Below are 12541 nucleotides of genomic sequence, written 5' to 3' on the forward strand. Positions count from 1 at the left end.
GGGAATCCAACAGCTGCTGTTTAATACCACAGACAACTTATGACACACACTGAGTTTCTAGCAATAGGATTAATCTGTCGATCTTAGGCTCTGATTTAAGCCATCTATAATTTCCCTGCCCCAGGCGTGGTGGGGGGTGGGGGTCGGAAATAAAAACCAAATCTTAAGTACAATGTTATTCTTTTTAAAAGAAGAGTAGCAAAATAGACATAATGTTAACCTTTAATCAAAAATACAAGTCATGCCCCTGCTACAATTAAAAGTAATTGGAAAATGAATTACTTCCTAGTAGTCATGAGATCTGAACTTGAAAATACTGTTCAGTGGAGTAGATAGTTGCAAAGAAATCTGACACGTTGGTTATCTATTGATAAGTGCTCATTGAAATATTTTTAAAAGTCCCTAAGAAATCCGAGGCTCTGAGAAAAATGTGGCCATTTCACAAAAACTTCATTTGACAAGAGACGGTTTTAGAAAAGCAGATTAATCCAAAAATGTATTTCAAACAATTTTGTGGCTTAGTCCCAGAATAAATACCAGAACTTGTTTTTAAAGTACATTTTCCGGAGTTTCCTTTGCATGAAGAAGACTTTAAAAAAATCTTGAAAAGATTGATACTCAGGTTAATGACTGGCTGGTTTCAAAGTTCACCATCACTGTATAGATTCAATGGCTAAAGTATCTTGGGTTGTCAGGATGTAATTCTTTTTCCATTTGCTATCAAACATCAGCTGATAGGCAGAGAGCTAGAAGCTGCCCTCTGCGTTTAAGATAATGGCCAAAATAACAGGCGCTCAGTATTACCATACTAGGGGTGTGGCGATTCTCTCTCGTTCTTTCCTCTCTCTCTCTCTCATGATAAACTCAATGAGGTTGTCTATTTTTAACCTCCTGTTCTTTCCTTTTGGCAGAGTAATCAGTGCGAGCGGAGCTGTTTCCCTGAATGAATCCAAGTAACCCCAGTGGTGCCTTCTGAAATGAGCAGCAGCCACACATCTATCTGCACAGAGGCTGTCCAACGCGTAAACTGGTTCTAACGTACCATGTCCAGCCAAGAGAGTCCTGGTGTGGAGTCTTCTACGACGACAGTCAGTTCAGTAGCTGTGCAGGCTGGGGACTCCAAAATCGTTATAGCTGTCATAAAGGTAAGCAGACAACTTCCCTTTTTTCTGTGTGGCTGTAGGCTTCTTGCTCTGTGCTGACAATCCTAAAAAACATTCCGCACCATCAGCAGTACATGGCATATAGAAAATAACCCAGCAAGTACATCTTAATGCTTCTTTAAATTGGCAACTGAGAGGACCCTTTGCTAAGTTTCAGCCAGTTGCTAGAGTTTCTCTTTCGATTAGTTATAAAACATCTACAGCAGCTTGACTTTTCAGAAAAGCAATAACAAACCCTACCGTATACTTTCAGTTTGGTTTTTAAAGACAAAGCATTTGTGACCACAGGTTTGTGATTGCTAGGCTTAAGAGTCCAGTGGACCTGTGAAATATCTGTGATTTTTGAGAGTGGATGTGATGAAGGCGGGAAGAGGAGGGTCCCAGCGGATAAGGGGTGGCGTTGTTTTCAGTGTGACGGAGCACAGGGAACTCCTAACAAGAGACAGTGACACTTGCCCTCTGCAGCTCTGGTTTTGACCTGGTGAAGGCACTAGAAAATCCTTGTCACACTGGTGAGAGAATGGAGACCCTACCAGGGAAGATGCGAAGGGTATGTGTCTAACTTGCCCTTAACCACAGGAAATTGAAGCCACTTGGGACTTAAAGGGTTCTGCATGTTTTATGTCAAACAGTTTGCCCATTTGCAAAGATGAGCACACATCTTTAGGTTGAAGAATGTATGCATGGTTTTATTCCCTATGAATATGTCCTATGAAAATTCCTGAAGCCTTTTGCTTAGATTTAGACAACTCACCACCTCAAGAATTCAGGGTTTAGTGAAGGGAATCAGTGCTCACCAGCCAGTTACCTTCAAGACCCCGCCAGGCTTAACCAAATGAATTTTCTGGCCTTTTGTAAGAAACATGGGCAATAAAGCCTGCTTAATTTCACTTAATTACTGCAAATTTTATGTTACTGTGAAAATTTGAAACAGGAAAGCAGTACTTGACATTGAACAAAATGATTCAGTCTAGAAGCACTGAAAGCATGGAATGCAAAGTGTTCCTACCAAGGCCGCTTGCCCAGGGCTCTCGAGACTTGGTCTCACAATAACAGGGCCTCTGCTGAGTCCCTTGACCTCTATTCTTTTCAAAGGCAATGGACGGACGTGGAAAAAAGCCAGAAGCAAAAGTAGCAGAATTGAAAATTTGCATGTCATTTTATGATGCTCTGAGTAACTGCAAATATCAGCAGTGAGGGAAAAAGAGGAAAAATTACTGTTGTTTTTGTTTTTATTCACTTTTCTTTCCCTCAAATATGAAACATTTATTTGAGTAGGATGAGGAAGAATGCATATAGAATGAATGATAAAAGAATCAGTGCTAAATTGACAGTAAGGAAAAAAACAACTCTGAAATTATACTGGAAACTCTTAACTAAAACTCTTTAAGAAAGTTCCCTCCATTCTGCCTCCTCAGCTCCCTAAGTTCACTGCTGTGCTGTTTGAAATAAACTCCAAGCTGTTCAAAATGGAAAGTGTGTCTTAATAGAAGTGCTTGTGTCTGATTTATGTGGGCTTCTCGTTTCTAAAGTCTCAGGTTACTAATGATCTAGAATAGACATGTAGATTTCTCATTTCTCCTCAGCAATTCACTTAGCCAAGTGCATGTGCCCGGCAGTGCTTCCTCTTCCTTAATCGATATTGCTTCTTAAAAAAGCAATTCCTTAGGAAATGCAGTGATGAATTATATCTTGGGGCAGGACACTGAAAGGGTCCTTCATGTGGAAAACAAGTTGACTGCATTCAAATGGCAGTTGTCACACATCTGATTTCACTGATATTTTTGTACGTACTTTATTGAATATTCAACAATAAAATTTGAAAAATATTATGTTTTAACTTTGAAATAAACTAAGAATCACTTGCTTCATCTGCTGTTTATTCTTTCTGATCAGTTCAGCAAGGTTAAAGACACTGGTTAGCATAAATTACATTTGTGAAACCTTTCCCTTTGGTGAAGTTCACACCTTACTTGCTCAAATCACTATGTTTATAGAAGTTGGTTTTTTTTGAGCAAGAGAATGTAAAATTGTGTGAATTATTCTATAATTTTGTACTATTCAATAATACATAACCTATTGTAAATGTTCCTTATTTGGGAATTTTTAATTTAAATCTAATATGCTAAGAGAAAAGAATTTATCCTATGAGTAAAAAATAGAAAAGCCGGGGCATGGATCTAGTTAGAACTGTTTCAATTTAAGTAAGACCTATCTCTGTAAAAAGGTTAAACTCTTCACAATGTAACTGGAAACTTTGAAAAAAAGAAAAAGAAAAGGAGAAGGAGAAGGGCTAAAGGGAAGGAATAAGGGGAACTGAAAGTGCATTTTATTTCATTTTTATTTTTAGTGTGGCAAATGGGTACAACTTCAGTTGGCTGAATCACAGCCCAATCTTCTAGAAATTGGAAGCAATCAAGATGAAACCAAAAAACTTCTTCACGATCATGAACTTCTTTTGGCCAAACTCAAGGTAAGATATTAAAATATGAAGCAGATACAAAATTAAGAAGAAATTAAAAGCTATTTCTTACACTTCCCCTTGACTCTCCCTTATGTCACTGACCTATGGCTATTTTAACGTCATACCAGATAGATAATGGAAAAACACTATATTTGAGCAAACACCAACACTGGAGAAGAGTAACAAGGCTTTTTTTTAAACTGTCCCTAATTTGATGGAAAATATGGAGTGATAATATTTTCACTGTGGATAAATAAGTATTTTCTTTTTTCCTGGCTGCCTTCATGAAAAAAAATTCCATCATTTCCATTTCATGCAATGTACTGTCAAGCTACAACAATAGATCCAAACTTGTATTGTTAATGATACCTGCTGGCAAAAAGAATATAGAGGGTTTTTCCCCCTTGAACTATTGAAAAGATCTGATTTTATACTTATTATTGAGTTCTTGAAACCACGGAATAGTTTTAATGAAGAGTTATTATTGTGTATATGTTGTGACTATTTAGTTAAGAATCTAAAAACAATGTTGGTTTGAGATTGCCAGATAAGATATCTACTCAGAGACAGAAATACAGTTTGTGGGGTCCAGCACAAAGTGAAAAGCAGGAAGAAGCTTTTCCTTGACCTGTGACGGTGTTTTTAAAATCTGTTATTTAATGTCTGGCTCCTTCGGGCAGGGGAATACGTTGGGGTCAGTGCAGCCCCCACAGACACGGGGGGCTCAGCCCCAGCTCAGTGTACAGGGTGTGAACCTGACCCCAACCTTTCTGAGCTGTGCCCTGACACGTGCCAGGGCAGAGGACAGAGGTCATTCAGCAGGGGCAGGGGAGCAGACGGGATAACAAAGTTTCTCTCCCCGGAGGGACGGACCACATGCTGAGTGAGGCTCCCATCCCTCAGCGCTTCCTCTGTTGCCCCATTGAACCTTACTTACGGAACACGAAGTCAGAGATAAAATTGTTAAGAACTTCAAGACAGTAATAGGTAAAACATTAAACCCCAAGTGGTTTCTCCTTCTGAGAATGGAACCCTGTGCAGCAGCGAACCCTGTGAGTAATGACCCTCGTAGGCAAATGAGTGTCATTACTAAAATCAAAGAGGCCGGATTCAGAATCTACAATGACTGGGTATTCTGTGTCATTAGTACTTTAATATTACTTGCTTCTTTGAACATCTAGGCTGGAATTTACACTTGCATTCTAGATTTAGAGGCAGGGCTGATAGGCATCTGACAAGTACCATCTGCAGTAGTAAAAGTAAAAGGATAAATCAGACTGAGAAATTGAAGAGTTAGTACTGGAGCAGGAGGGTATTAGAGTCCAGAATTTATTCTCCTGTGTAGATAGCTCCTTGTTCTTCAAGGTAGAAATCCCTGGTGACCAGGAAGTCCTTCGTATATCTTAAAAAACACATGCTGATGTAAGCAGTCATTGAACCAGGGATCAAAAGACCTATGTTTTAGTGCTAATTTTGCTTCCCTGGTGGCTCAGATGGTAAAGAATCTGCCTGTAATGCAGGAGACGTTGGTTCGATCCCTGGGTTGGGAAGATCTCCTGGAGAAGGTAATGGCCACCCACTCCAGTATTCTCGCCTGGAGAACCCCATGGACAGTGGAGCCTGGTGGGCTACCGTCCATGGTGTGGCAGAGTCGAACATGACCGAGTGAATAAGCACATACACACATGCCAATAGCTGGTTTAGTTTGGCTAACAATTCAAGGTTTTGCTGCTACAGAAAAAGCTCAATTTTATGAATTGTGGAAATGCAACACTTGCCTACACTTCTCGCTTGTCCATAGAGGTTTACTTTCTCAAGGTCTCCTGTGTCCTCAACCCCTTCATACATACCTGCAGTTAACTCAGAAACTGAATGTCTTCCCCAGGTCCTGCTAGCAATCCATGCCCAGCCAGCACTTTCAGGTCCGCTGATGAGCTATGGGTGGTGGGGAAGCTCAGAGCAGTCTGGGTCTCTTGGGCTACCTCTTTTCCCCCAGCCCTATTCCTATCCAGACCTCCAATTCCAGGGAGAATTCTTTCTGAAGCAGAGCAGTTCATCTCTCCTTGACAACTGTGCTCAAATTTGCACGCCTGAATCTATGCAGGAGCACAGGTGGAAGAGGGTTTTCTATTCATGGGATTCATGTGTAAAAGGTGCTTGTGATTCTCAGTTGTAAAGTCTCGTCCTTTAATGCCAGTCTTCTGGACCTTAGGCTTTTGTCTGTAAAGATGATTGGGAGAGGTTGGATCAAAGGTTCATGTCTATTGTGGATCTTGTCTTGATGGGCAATGGAATAGTGGAACCATTCTCCCTCTCTGCTTGTGGCTAAGAACCTGAGGTCTTAAGTAGAAAGACCTTTTGACTTCATGCAGAGCTCTAGCCATGACCTCTTGGTGGCCATCTCCCATACCCTCTCCTAACCCAACAAACCAGCCACTTACCCCCAAGAAATTTTTAGTAGTACCATCATCTTGGTTAAAAAAAAAATCAAGGAGTCTGAAGTCTGTTTCATATTTGCTGACAAAAGACTTTTTTAAATAAGAGGAATGTGAATTCCATATTGTAAATGGCTGGAGTAACTTAATTTACCAGTTATTATGTTGTTAGGGTAGGTACAATCTTAACCTGTAGCAGGAAATTGTTGTACTGCGTTATTTTTAATATGAGCTCTTTGAATGATAGGAACATTAGCAGTTCGATAAGCCAATAATATTTAATATTTAATGTTCACGCCAGTGTTTTCCCTATGCACAGGGCCCTGAGATTTGTTCTAATTATAAAGAAGAATGTACTATTAGGAGTGTTGGGAGGGTGTGGGAGTTCTGTGCTGAGTCCACTCTGCTTTGGACACAGTAGTTAGCCTCTGTGGTCTCAGGTAATTTATTTGAAAAATTATGATAGTAATTGATACCTTCAAACACCTACAAAGGAAATCGGGGGGGGGGGGGGGGGCGGGGCGGAGCGGGAAATGCAATGATTTACAGAAGTGCTTGCTGCCTTGAAAAGAAAAAGTAATATAATTATTCTGTTGATAATTAATATACCAGAGAAATTTGAGTATTTAATTTTATAGGGAAACTATTTTCTGCCTTCCATTAAAATTATCTCAAATCCTAATAATTTAGAGTAAAGGGGAAAATTCTGGTGACACAGAATTTGTTAGAGTGTTTCTAATGTTGGTAATGTCTACACCCCAGAGACCTTATTTTCCTTTCAACAGAGTACTTAACCATTTCTATGGAGTGTCCAGAGAGAAATATTTCCCTGTTTTCAGTGGGGGAAAACATAAACATGTGGAGAAGACATTCATTCCCTAAAGGCATCTAGATTCTCAAACCACACTCGATGATTATTTTAATGAGAAAGAAGGAATTCAGCAAAGGAAAGAGCGAAGTGTAAGCAGGTAACAAAGATCTGTCTGTGGCCCCTGTCAGCACCACATCCTCAGGTGCTTCAAGGAGGAAAGAAGGGTCAGAAATGCCTTAGCAATGTTTCTGAAAACATTCTGCCCCTTATCATCTGTCTTACTACTAACTGCATTGCTACTGTGCAAAGGAATTACAACTATGTTGTTGTTTAGTCGCTCAGTCATGTCTCTTTTGTGACCCTATGGACTGTAGCCCACTAGCTCCTCTGTCTGTAGGATTTCCCAGGGAAATACTGGAGTGGGTTGCCATTTCCTTCTCCAGGGCATCTTCCTGACCCAGGGATCGAACCCACGTCTCCTGCACTGGCAGGTGGATTCTTTACCATCTGAGCCACCAGGAAAGCCCAACTACAACTATAAGAGCCAAGAAAACCTCTGGACCCTGGCTCCTGTATTTGTTTTCAATATATGATATTAGCATTCAGTGAAGAATGACCCTTTAAAATATAAAATACTGAAAAGTTCACCTCTGACTTGACTCATAAATCTATTGACTTCCTGACTCCAACTTCATCTCTGACCCAGTAAATGTTTATTTTTGTCCTATTTTTCTTTACTTAGTTAAAAATGAGTAGTCAAAATATATTAGTTATAGTAGTCCTAGTAAAACTTATTTCTTAAATAAAGAATAGTGTGATTTTTCTCCTATAAACTGCTATAAAATATGTAAAATTATATTTAGTATGAATGAATCATTAAAAAAATTTTGTGGTAAATATATGAATTTGCAATTTCAATCATTTTTTTCATTTTTTAAAATTTATCATTCATCAAGGACCTATGATGTATTTAGCATGGATGAAAAGAGAAAGTGAAACATAAAGACATTAAAAAACTTATAGTTTAGTAAAAGAAATAAGACAAGAATGCTATTATAATTAGAAGACAAAAGGTAATAAGTACTACATGCATTTATTTATTTATTATTTTTTTATTGGGATATAGTTGCTTTACAATATTGTGTTGTTTTCTGCTGTACAACAGAGTGAATTGGCTATGAGTATACATATGTCCCTTCCATCTGGACCTCCCTCCCACTGTCCCCACCCCCCATAGCTAGCTATTTTACTACATGGCACTGTATATATGTCAGTCCCAGGCTCCCAATTCATCCCACCTCCCACTTCCTCCCCACCACGTCCACCCATTTGTTCCCTATGTCTGTGTCTCTTTTCCTGCCCTGCAAATAGGTTCATCTGGACCATTTTTCCAGATTTCCACATATATGCATTAACATATGCTCTTTGGTTTTCTCTTTCTGACTGACTTCACTCTGTAAGATATCCGTGTCCATCCATGTCTCCAGATGACCCAATTTTGTTCTTTTTAATGGCTAAGTAATATTCACTGGGTATATATACCACATCTTTATCCATTCATCTGTCAGCTATATTTAAATGTACAATTCGGTGGCATTAACTGTGTTCACAATGTTGGTGCAGACATTGCAGCTATCAACTTCCCACCCGAGTTTTCATCACCCCAAAGAGAAACTCTGTACCTATTAAGCAAAGATTCCCACCCCCTTCCCTGGTTAACCTCTCTAATCTACGTTCTGCCCTTAAGAATTTGTCTATTTTAGGTATTTCATGTAAATAGAATCATATAATATTTATCCCTTTGTGTCTGGCTTACTTCATCTACCATATAATGTTTGCAAGATTCATTCATGTTGTAGCAGGTGTCAGAATTTCATTCCTTTTTATGAATGAATAATATTTAAATATATGGATATGCCACATTTTACTTGTTCGTTCACCTGACCATGGACACTTGGGTTATTTCCACTTTTCAGATGTTGTAAATAACGCTACAGTGAACAGTGGTGTACAAGTATCTGTTTGAATACCTGCTTCCAGTTCTTTTGGAGTGGAATTGCTTGGTCATCAGGCTTTTCTATGCTAACCCTTTGAGAAAACACCAAAATGTTTTTCACAGTGGCTGTGCCATATTACATTCCCACCAGCCATGTACAATGCGTTCCAGTTTCTTCACATCATTGCTAACCTTGTTATTTTCTGTGTGTGTACTTGAGTGTGTTTAATTATAGTCATCCTGTTTGATGAAGTGGTATCTCAGGGTTGTTTTGATTTGTATTTCTCTAATGACTAATGATGTTAAACATCTTCTCATGTGCTTACTGGACAGTCATACACCTTCTTTGGAGAAATGTCTTTGCCTGCTTTTTAGCTGGGGTGGTGTTTTTTGTTGTTGTTGTTGTTATTGAGTTACAAGAATTCTTTGCATATTCTGGATATAAATTTCTATAAAACCCTCATTATAGGATTTGCAGATATTTTCTCCCATTCTGTAGATTATCATTTCACTTTGTTCATGATGGTCTTTAATCATGTATTTTAATAAAGTAAGACTGTGTAACTTGAATTATATATATTTACATGTTGAAAAAAATTTTAGCATGTGTGTTGTGAATGTGATAGAATGCTTTAGGACAGGGTTGGAAGAGGACTAACATATTTTACAAGATCTGTGTCATAGCAATGATTTACCCTAAATGTTTACTTCGTATAGGAGACTTATTTTCTCTCCTTTCTGTTTTCCTGTAAGACTCACAAGTTAGGAAATTCTTCCCTTTCAGAAATGTTGGAAAAGATGCTTTCAGCCATGTCTCCTCTGCCTATAGGAGTGAGGGGCACTGTGTTACCAGCTGATGAGACTAGGGGAGTGGCCAGCATGGGGAAGCCAGCCTCAAGGGCTCTCTCTGCAGACCATGACTGCCTGTGGCTGCAGGTTCTCTGTTCTTTCTGCTTCTGCTGATTTGGCCAGATGTCCCTGCATGGCAGAACAGGCCACAGTCTGGCCTACACAGAGCAGCCAAATACATGTCTATACTTCAGTCCCAGTTCTCTCCAGAGGCAGGTCCCAAGGACTAGGTTTTAAAGAAGAAAAAGTAGAAAGTCAAATCAAACCTGTCCTCCAGCCCAGCATTGCCAGTAACAATAGCAGATGTTTTGATCCATATATATGGATTTAGATGTCTATTTCTCAACTGATTTGGAATCTTGGGGGGAGAGAGGTGAAATTAATTGTCACCTTCCAAATTCCAGCACTTAGTTGATCTGTGGTTCAAAGGAATCTGTGTCGTAGTGTTCTGTACATGTAAAGTACCTGTCATAGTTTGCTGATCATTTTGACGAAGGTCATGGAGACAATATGGAAACAGTGCAAGGTTCTTGGGGGAGTGGGAACCAGTGGGCAGTGTGGTTTCTCTTTTATGCTTTTGAGAATAGAGGGCTTTTCCTCTATTTAAAAAACGAAACTAGTATTCTCACAACTAAGAAACAGCAAGACGTCCTAGTGATTTTCCCTGGCTGACATAGCACTTTCCTAGTAGTGTACAGGGTATTTCTCTTCCCAGACATTCAATTCCAGCGCACAATATGGAGCTGTGGGGTGAAACAGAATTTATATAGCATTCTTTAGATTTTGAAAGTGCCATAGGCAATCTTATAAAATATTGTTTTTATGAGATAATTTGGCCTAAGAGGCTGAAGAGTCCGTGCCAATAGGCTTCTCAGACCTGAAGTAAAGGCCCATTAAGATCTGGGATAAGTAGCCCAAACTGGTTTGTCTATAGAATATGTCCGTACTTAATGAAGTGTTGATTCGAGTTGATTTGCTAGAGGGGAAGGAATTCTATAAGGAGACATTTTTTGTCAGCACAGTGACTGAAGGGTAAAAAATTTGGCAAGGATACTCTCTATCTTACCCGTGTCTTGGTTTAGCAGTCAAGGTTGGGCTCCTTGGCAGAAGCTGAACGGTCCCTGGGAAATATGAAATGCTCATCGTATTTCTCTGTGGCTGGGACACCAAGCGACATAGAGTCGGAAGGAATTGAAGCTTTTCCACACTTCTGCAGGGAACAGAGCAGGGCTCGGGTATAGCAAATGCTGATTTGACAACCCTGGAAGGACCCAATGTTTGGGAAGATATGGCAGATTAAAGGTGACCATGGTGTCTTCAGCATGCCTCCCATTGAGAAGTGGGGTCTAAGTTCATTCCCTTAAAACCGAGTGGACTCTGGCTGCTTTGAGCAAATGAATATAGCATAGGTGATGATGGTGCGGTGCCAGTTTCCGGTCCAGTCTCAAGAGACTTTTACTTTGACTTCCTGTAATTCCAAATAGTCACTCCTGGAACCTAACCTGTTGAGTAAGTCAAGGAGCATTATAGAGAGGCCCATGTGGAGACAAACTGGGTGTCCCAGCAGCAGCTCTGGCTGGCCAGTCATGTGAGTGAGCCATCTGGAAATTGATTCTCCAGACCTGGCTGGACTGCCAACCGGACCTGTACAGAATGGGGACAAGTATTACCCACTTAGCCCAGCCTGAGAATTAACTGTGAGCAAAATAAATAATTGTTGTTTTAGGTCTTCAGGATGTGCAGTGGTTTGTCACATAGCAATAGATAACTGGAAACGAGGGCAGCAGCGATGCTGGCATCCTCATGAATGAAAACAGACAGGCAGAAGAAAAGAAGAGTTTTCATGGGGAGACAGTTGAGAAGTAGAGCTGGGATTCTCTAAAATGAAAGATGGTATGATAATACTAATGATAAGTAAAAAGGAAACTTTGAAGTTTGTGAGTGATCTACTTTTAGAAAAATGAAAGCAGATTCAAAGATATCTGTTATAATGCTCGTCTCTTTGACTTGAATTTGATATTCTTGATCAGGAGGAAAAAGTCTTTAGTTATAACTCAGCACACAGGGATGTGTGCAAAATATTATGGGTATATAGTGGAAGGAGTGACTAATTTTTCCAGGAAAACTAGGGGAAGCTTGACAAAGAAAGTGATATATGAGCTGTTTTGTAGGTGAGTATGAGTTTTCCAGACATCATTGACCAATTTAAAGGACAAACAATGAACTAGAGGGAAAATACTTGCAATTTATATGACAACAAAAGGGTTATTATACTCCTTTATATTGATAAGAGAGACAAATAAATCAAATATAAATACTAGACTATTCAAAGAGGAGAGACAAGCTGCCAGTAAGCATGTAAAAAGATGTTCAACATCAATAATGCTCTAAGAAATTAAACTAGATAATGATAAAAAGTAAATCATTCATTGCCTGTTGTTCAGTTGCTAAGTTGTGTCTGACTTTGCAACCTCATGGACTCTTCTATCCTCCACTATATCCCAGAGTTTGCTCAAATTCATGTCCATTGAGTTGGTGATGCTATCTAACCATCTCATCCTCTGCTGCCCCCTTCTCTGTCTATCCACCATTATAAGTTAAAATATTGGTAACATCTGGTAATGGTGAGAATGTGAGGACAGCAGCATTCTATACTGTTGGTGAGAATCTGGATTATTAAAAGTATTTTGGAAACTTGCAAGCATTAAAATGTAAAATGCTCACATCCTGAGACTCAGCAACCTCACCTCTGGGAATCAATCCTTGGAAATGAAAACACTAGTAAAGATACAGATATGAAGCTGCTTTGTTATTATATTAAGC

At 39.4% G+C, this 12541-nt stretch overlaps 1 protein-coding gene across 6 annotated transcripts in view; it reads left to right on the forward strand.

Annotated features, from left to right (window-relative positions):
- The first annotated feature begins 679 nt into the window (after positions 1-679).
- Positions 680-12541, forward strand: part of CCDC141 (coiled-coil domain containing 141) — a 224136-nt gene continuing 212274 nt past the window's right edge. For 2 of the 6 annotated variants that reach the window (XM_043894543.1, XM_043894544.1), the window contains exons 1-2: positions 686-1145; positions 3514-3636. In XM_043894543.1, coding sequence (XP_043750478.1) covers positions 1044-1145; positions 3514-3636 — 225 coding nt within the window. In that variant the 5' untranslated portion in view covers positions 686-1043. Of the gene's footprint in view, positions 1146-3513; positions 3637-12541 lie in introns of all 6 variants that reach the window. The other 4 variants (XM_043894542.1, XM_043894547.1, XM_043894545.1 and 1 more) reach the window with 4 other exon arrangements.

Source organism: Cervus elaphus, chromosome 33, assembly GCF_910594005.1.
Source record: "Cervus elaphus chromosome 33, mCerEla1.1, whole genome shotgun sequence".
In the NCBI taxonomy this organism is placed as follows: domain Eukaryota; kingdom Metazoa; phylum Chordata; class Mammalia; order Artiodactyla; family Cervidae; genus Cervus; species Cervus elaphus.